Raw genomic sequence first — 6,814 nt, forward strand, 5'->3', positions numbered from 1 at the left:
GAGCAAAACACATTTTTGAGTGGAATTAAGAGTCAAAGCAAAGGGGTTTAACAATCCCACCATTTATTCTTTGTCATCCTTGTGGAAACGCTGCACCTTAACTTTAAACTAATAACTAAAAGCACATAACCTTTGTCTAACCCTCTATCGTCCATCTCAACCTCTGTGTGTAAGTAGATGCTGTGTGTAATTATTCTATGATTAATGTTAGTCATAACTCTCCTATCCTAAAATGATGTTTACATTAACACCATTAACACTAACCATGTGAGTCCCTCTGAAATCAAATGATTCTCCCTGTTCTTTTTCACCTTGTGTTGTCTTCACTTTGTACGACAGCGACCGTGAGAATCCCACGCTCCAACAAAACTGCCTTTCAGAGTGTTTAAGTGCCGCCTCCTCCTCCTCCTCCTCCTCCTCCTCCTCTTCCTCTTATCAGGAAGGTGCTGACAATAGTGTTGTTAGATATTGTTGTTCCTGTAAGCAGGTGAAACAATAGTCCAGGGGAACCCAAAGCAGAGTATATACATATATATATATATGTATATATATATGTATATATATATGTATATATATATGTATATATATACATATATATATATAGAGAGAGAGTTTTATATATACTGTATATGTATATATATATATATATAAAACTCTATATACACTCTCTCTCTCTCTCTCTCCATATATATATATATATATATATATACATAGAGAGAGAGAGAGACATTATTGTAATGGCTGATGAAGTCAGTGGGGGGGAGGAGTTTTTGGCTTTTATAGTGGTTTAAATGTATCAGAGTACAGAAGACATCCATTTTAATAATGAGCCCGTGTCTATAAAAAGAAGTCATCAGAGTGTATGTAAAAATGTCTTCTGGAGTGAAGAGATTTAAAAATATCCTGTGAAAAAAACACGCTTTGCTGACTTAATTCCAAACGATCTGTCCAATCCCAGCTTTTAAATAGGCGTCTAAATATACTTTAAACCTCCTCCTGTGATTTTAACCTGCATGTTTTAAAGTTGTCACTAATGAACATTGCCCCGCTCGAGTTAATATCGAAATAGAGTTTGAAGTGAATTGATTACTGCTAATGTTGTAGTTACTAAAGGCCACCTGGTTGGAGTGATGAGGCTCTGCAAACGTCCGTGTGTCTGCTGCACCACTTCTACCTTTCTCTTCCTCTCTGTCTCTAACTGTAGGGAGACAGTTGACCATCTTTAACAGCCAGGCAGCCATTAAAATTGGCGGTCACGACCGGGGTCGGCCCTTCCAGGGTCAGATCTCAGGGCTGTATTACAATGGTCTCCAGGTTCTCAAACTGGCAGCAGAAAATGATCCCAGCATACAGGTGGAGGGGAACCTGCGTCTGGTCGGGGACTCGCTCTCTGTGCTGCCCACCGACACCACGGCCGCCACCCCGCTGGCAGTGTCCGACATGTCCACCACCATCATGGAGACCACCACCACCATGGCCACCACCACCACCCGCAGGCAGCGCTCACCCAGCCTGAGGGAGAGCATCTCAAAGGTCAGATCAACTGTACAGAATATAGAATAAAGAAGAACACTTTTGACTTTTGTCCTCAAATGTTCCAAATGATGATGAATAAAAAGCCAAAGTTGAGATTCTGTAGATGATTTAAACCTTTTCTAACTACAATGCAAATGACTGCTGGATCTGAAATGATTTTAATCATTAAATATCATTTTAAAAAAGTCTCATCTGTTAAATCTGCTAAATCCCTTCAATAATAATAATAATACGTAGTAAGAGCACTGTTATGATATTGATGTTGTCATGAGTCAAAAGTCTTTCATTAAAGGACATACTTTGACACAGAGCGGCACAATTAGATGGATGTCATCAGCAGAAAAATATAGAGTGCATTTTCATTACATTGCTCTTGTCCACTTTCCTTGAAATTGCCTTCTCTGTATTTCCAATTGAACCACGTAATCCATTAGTGGACCATCTATTCCCTGCTCTGCTCACATATTCAGAGTCACTGTGCATCTAAAATCCAATCTAGACTTATCGAAGCCCTGCTGTTACATGTTATTTAAATAGATTAAGTGAAAACCTGTGTAAGAACTCAGAATTTCCATTCTTTGCGTCGTGCTATGACTTTGTTTATGAACACATGAGAGAAGAATGAAGAGCATTATTCTAATCTATTTTCCTTTCAGCCGCAGAACTCTGATGATATTCTAGTGGCGTCGGCCGAGTGTCCGAGTGACGATGAAGACCTGGAGGAGTGTGAACCGGGAACAGGTGGGTCAGCCGCGTTAAACCACATCTTCTATTACTTTTACACCAGAGTCGGTATTTACAGTTTCATGTGTGCACAGCTGTTGTACACTACACTCACCCATGTCAATTAGAACAGAGTGAAATCAGCCTGTATATTTGCCGCGTCGCGTCTGGAGCCCTGCAGTCGTTAAGAGGACACGACACATCAGACTCTGCCCTTATTAAGGGTGCATCGATGATTGATATGACCTTGAAATGAGTCAAACACACACGTATAAATGTCACATTTAGTATTTAATGATAACAATCATATTCACCATGACTGCTGTCATGTGCTCTTCATTCAGCTGCTGCCTTTCATGGGTCAACCTGTATGTTTGTGTCTCCATGTGACCTCTTGAATGTCTCTGTATTATGATATCACACACACACACTGGAGTGAACTTGGTCTTAAAGAAACCAACACATGACGTTTGATGATGATGAATTCAATCCCTGATAATCCAGCTAATGTTAGATTAATATTCCATGTCATGAGCAGACTGTGGCTCTACTTCACTGTTCAGCCAACATTTTAGTGCCGTGTTGTTCTAATTTAGGGTCCCCTACCTTTTCTGTTTCCTTTCTAGGAGGTGAATTAGTGTTGCCTATTATAACAGTGGATTCCCTTGAGCCCCCATCCATCGCCACCCGTTACCCAGTCATCCCTCCTCCCCCTACCCTCCTGTCCCCACTTGAAACCACCAAAGAGTCCCTGATACTCCCTCCTCATCCTTCCTGCCCCCCTGACCAGGAAGACTGTGGTGACCCTGTGGAGGTCTCGGCCTTCGGCTCTGGGGAAATGACAGAATCAGATGATGAGGACTTTTACAATAATAACTCCCCCATGGTCACTGACAGGACAGTCCTTCCTCCACCTCCTGCCGCTGGTGAGGGTGGAGGCCAGAAACCCCGTCCCCTACCACCTTATGTCCCCACCACCAATCCTGACCAGCTGCATATCCCCGCAGGCAAAATGAACACCCGTGACCAGGTGCTTCTTCCCCCTGCTCCTCCTTCCTCCCGAAACACACCAGGACTAACTTACCCTCCCAATTTTCCCCATGTGCCCACAGCCAACCCCACAGTCTCAGATGAAATGAGCCAGCCCGGTGCCGTGGAGGTGATCAGGGAGTCCAGTAGCACCACAGGGATGGTGGTTGGTATTGTAGCTGCTGCTGCTCTCTGCATTCTTATCCTCCTCTATGCCATGTACAAGTACCGCAATCGGGACGAGGGCTCCTACCAGACGGACCAGAGCCACGGTTTTACCAACAATTCCACTGTGGAGGGCAACGGTGCAGTAGTCAAAGACAAAGGCACAGCAACAGCGTCTGTGGCCAAGGCCGTCACAAAGGGTAAAAAGAACAAAGACAAAGAATACTACGTGTGAGAACGCAGAGGTCAGTGGTCTGTACTGACGCCATGATGATGACGACGAGAGAGGGAGAGGGAGAGAGAGGGAGAGAGAGAGAGAATGCTTTGCTTTCACTCCCCTGTTCTGTCAGGTTAACCATCAGTGACATTTCACAGTGATGAACTGTTGAGGATCAGTCAGAGATTCTTTATCAGTGTATACCTTTTTTTATGTTTCTAACAAGCTGGAAGAAGCATATCCATCTTGGCTTTGTATATAGCATGGACATGGTACTGTGGAGAAAAAGCTGAGCGCAGACAAATTTGCCTAAATGTTTTCTTTGTACTTGTTTGTAATGCTCTGTCTCAACAAATCTCAATGTCCCCATTGTGGTATATGAGGCAGAGCAGACCAATTATTGAATTTTTATGGTAGACAGTCAAAAGGAACGCCTTTATCTCTGCAGCACGCGTGTGATGCTGTGTGCTTTTAAAAACTCCCCACTCACGGTGCACTATCATACGTGAAGCATGCTGTTCTTAAAATACAGCAATTTGAACAGAACTATAGAATCATTCAACGATATATAGTATAATGGATCAGAACCATTGTTCATGTCAGACATCACTGTCATTGTGAACTCGTCAGTCTCCACGGTGCTTGTATGTACATATAAAGGCCAGCGGATTGAGAAAAGCTCTGAAAAAGAAAAGAGCTTCTCACAACATGAAAATCACTAAAGCTCAAACTTCACAGGATTTTCCTGGGAACACAGAATCACACTGGAGGACGCTTTGTTTCCGATTGCTGTTTGGGAATGGAGAATTCTCCCACCTCAACAGTCTGACTCACTATTGATCGTTCCCTCCTTCAAAACTTCAAAAAGCACACGTGAAATGTAAACATATCTTTGAGACATAGATATTCCTTGTAAAACAGCCAAACATGTATTGTTTTTTTTTTTATTAGTTACTAAAAGACTATTCTATGAGATGACTAATTGAAGGTTTGTGAATTGTATTGATATTTCGATGTATCTTGTTACCACTCTTCTTAAAATGTTACATTTTACTTCAATCCAGAGAAAAAGCACACTTTCCTCTGATAGCTGCAGTTCTATTTTGTTTTTGCATTATTTCCACTTCAGATTACGCATCGACAACGCGAGGACGGAACATGCTGTTTTATTCTGTTGCCATGTGCATTTTATATGTGCTGAATCTGCTATTCAATGGATCCAATAATATAAAGCCATTTTCTATGTTGAGTTACGTTGACGTTTACTTATTCATGCTGTGATTTCCTGTTTTGTTTTTATGAAAGTGCCATTCAACGTGAGCTGCTCAGTGCTCAGAAAATATACCATTCCTCACTCACTGCTATTGTATAGTGTTCATGTGACATGGATCTTAATATGTGTACAGATCGTGGAGATGAAAATACACTTGATTATATACTTTGTACGCAATTTTGTTGTGTGTTGCTTTTTGTAAATTCCTCTTTTGCCTCGTATTATTGGCTGCAGACAGGTTCAGCCAACATGACTCAATGTTGTTGTGTACATTAAGAAATACAATGTGAACACAGGTGACTGTTCCACAGCCACAAAACCTTATGCTCCTATTGATCGGTCCACTGGTAATCAAGCATCTGTTTGGATCCATTTACTCAATGTATTCATAATGATATTATTGCTAAGTGGATAAATCCACATGTGTTTCATGAGGAAACAGCATTTGGTATAAATTGCAGGTTATAGTATGTTTTAAAAATGTGTCTTACACTTGAGTTTCGTCATCACTGCCAACCCCACCCACCCCTTCTCTCTCTGTCTCTCTCTCTCTTTCCAGTATTGCGTAGCTCTGGTGTGTTAGTCAGCGCTGTGATGACATCATCGGAGCTAGGGTGATCTAAATATGTTCTGAGACGATATGTGTGACATGATGAGACCAGGCTCAGGAACATTGTATAAAATAATTTAAAGCATTAGAGGAGGACGCACAATCTGACCTTTATTTTGAAACAATCACAGGAAAGGAAATACTGTATGTCAATAATATTACCTGTCATCACTAAAATCTTTCTTTAAGTTCGCCACTGTGAATGGAGATCATCTGTTTTAATCACATGTGGGATGGATCCTGAGCGTCACGGTTTAAGACCATATTTAAAGGATTTAAACCATCCTTTAAATAAGAACAGTGCAGTGTTGATATGTTGTTTGACTACCCCCTGCTGAGAAGATAAGGAACTGTATGATAGAGAAATAGTCCACATCACTACAGACCAGCATGTTTCAAATAAAACAGGTTACAATAAAGGCCCTCACAGAAACAGCCATCATTATTTTTAGTGTTTTTTCCATGACACTGGGTGACGTTGATCACAAAAGACAAGAATTTGGAGAGATTATACTTCAGTCCGTGGGGGTGGGGGTGTTCCTGCGAATCACGGAGATGTGGTGTCACTGCAGGTCTTGTGTAGGTGAGGTCTGATCTGAGTTGACATCAGGCATCAAGGAGGGTGGCTGCAGGATACGACGTGTCACTAGTGAGATGTCACAAGTCTAATTCAATAAAAACCACTGTGCCGTAACTATCTGACCTTCCTCTGGTCACCCAAGCCTAGCTTTCCTTTCACAGTTTAGACTTGAGTATAGATTGATTGACATCTATAGATTGATAGATGTCATTTATGTTCACAGGTGTTCCACCTTACATTATTTAAAGATATCTCCTGAACATTAACCAAAAGTCCACATAAGTTACAGAATTACACACTTTTCCTCAGCTCTTTAGGCCAAGCAGAGAACTGCTATGATATTAGCTCATGTGTTATGGAGGTTGAACAAAAATGTAAATGCCTGCAAAGCTCTGACAAACCTGGACTCAGATTTGCAGATATGCCTCTAGTTTGATGTTTAATTTGCCTGAAGCAGAAACCCACAAACTATTATTGTTGTAAGAATAATACAAATGAAAGTGTAAAATGGTCGAGGTATTCTTACGTCTTGGCGTCACATTTGACCGTCCACGGAGAAGAAGTAGATTAAGATCAAGGTGACAAAAACAACACAACAATAAAAGCACAGACCACAACAGACACATGGTCACCTCAGTGTTGTCTTTAATAATTAATTTGAGTTTGTGTGAGAGACTGGAG

The 6,814-nt window shown here is 41.3% G+C and overlaps 1 protein-coding gene across 16 annotated transcripts in view; it reads left to right on the forward strand.

Annotated features, from left to right (window-relative positions):
• The window catches only part of LOC122779225 (neurexin-2-like), an 84,382-nt gene extending 79,267 nt beyond the window's left edge, over positions 1–5,115 (forward strand). For 6 of the 16 annotated variants that reach the window (XM_044041377.1, XM_044041382.1, XM_044041391.1 and 3 more), the window contains 3 exons: positions 1,205–1,533; positions 2,199–2,277; positions 2,886–5,115. In XM_044041377.1, coding sequence (XP_043897312.1) covers positions 1,205–1,533; positions 2,199–2,277; positions 2,886–3,688 — 1,211 coding nt within the window. In that variant the 3' untranslated portion in view covers positions 3,689–5,115. Of the gene's footprint in view, positions 1–1,204; positions 1,534–2,192; positions 2,278–2,885 lie in introns of all 16 variants that reach the window. The other 10 variants (XM_044041386.1, XM_044041392.1, XM_044041385.1 and 7 more) reach the window with 3 other exon arrangements.
• The last annotated feature ends 1,699 nt before the right edge of the window (positions 5,116–6,814 follow it).

The sequence above is a fragment of the Solea senegalensis genome, linkage group LG13, assembly GCF_019176455.1.
Source record: "Solea senegalensis isolate Sse05_10M linkage group LG13, IFAPA_SoseM_1, whole genome shotgun sequence".
Taxonomy (NCBI): domain Eukaryota; kingdom Metazoa; phylum Chordata; class Actinopteri; order Pleuronectiformes; family Soleidae; genus Solea; species Solea senegalensis.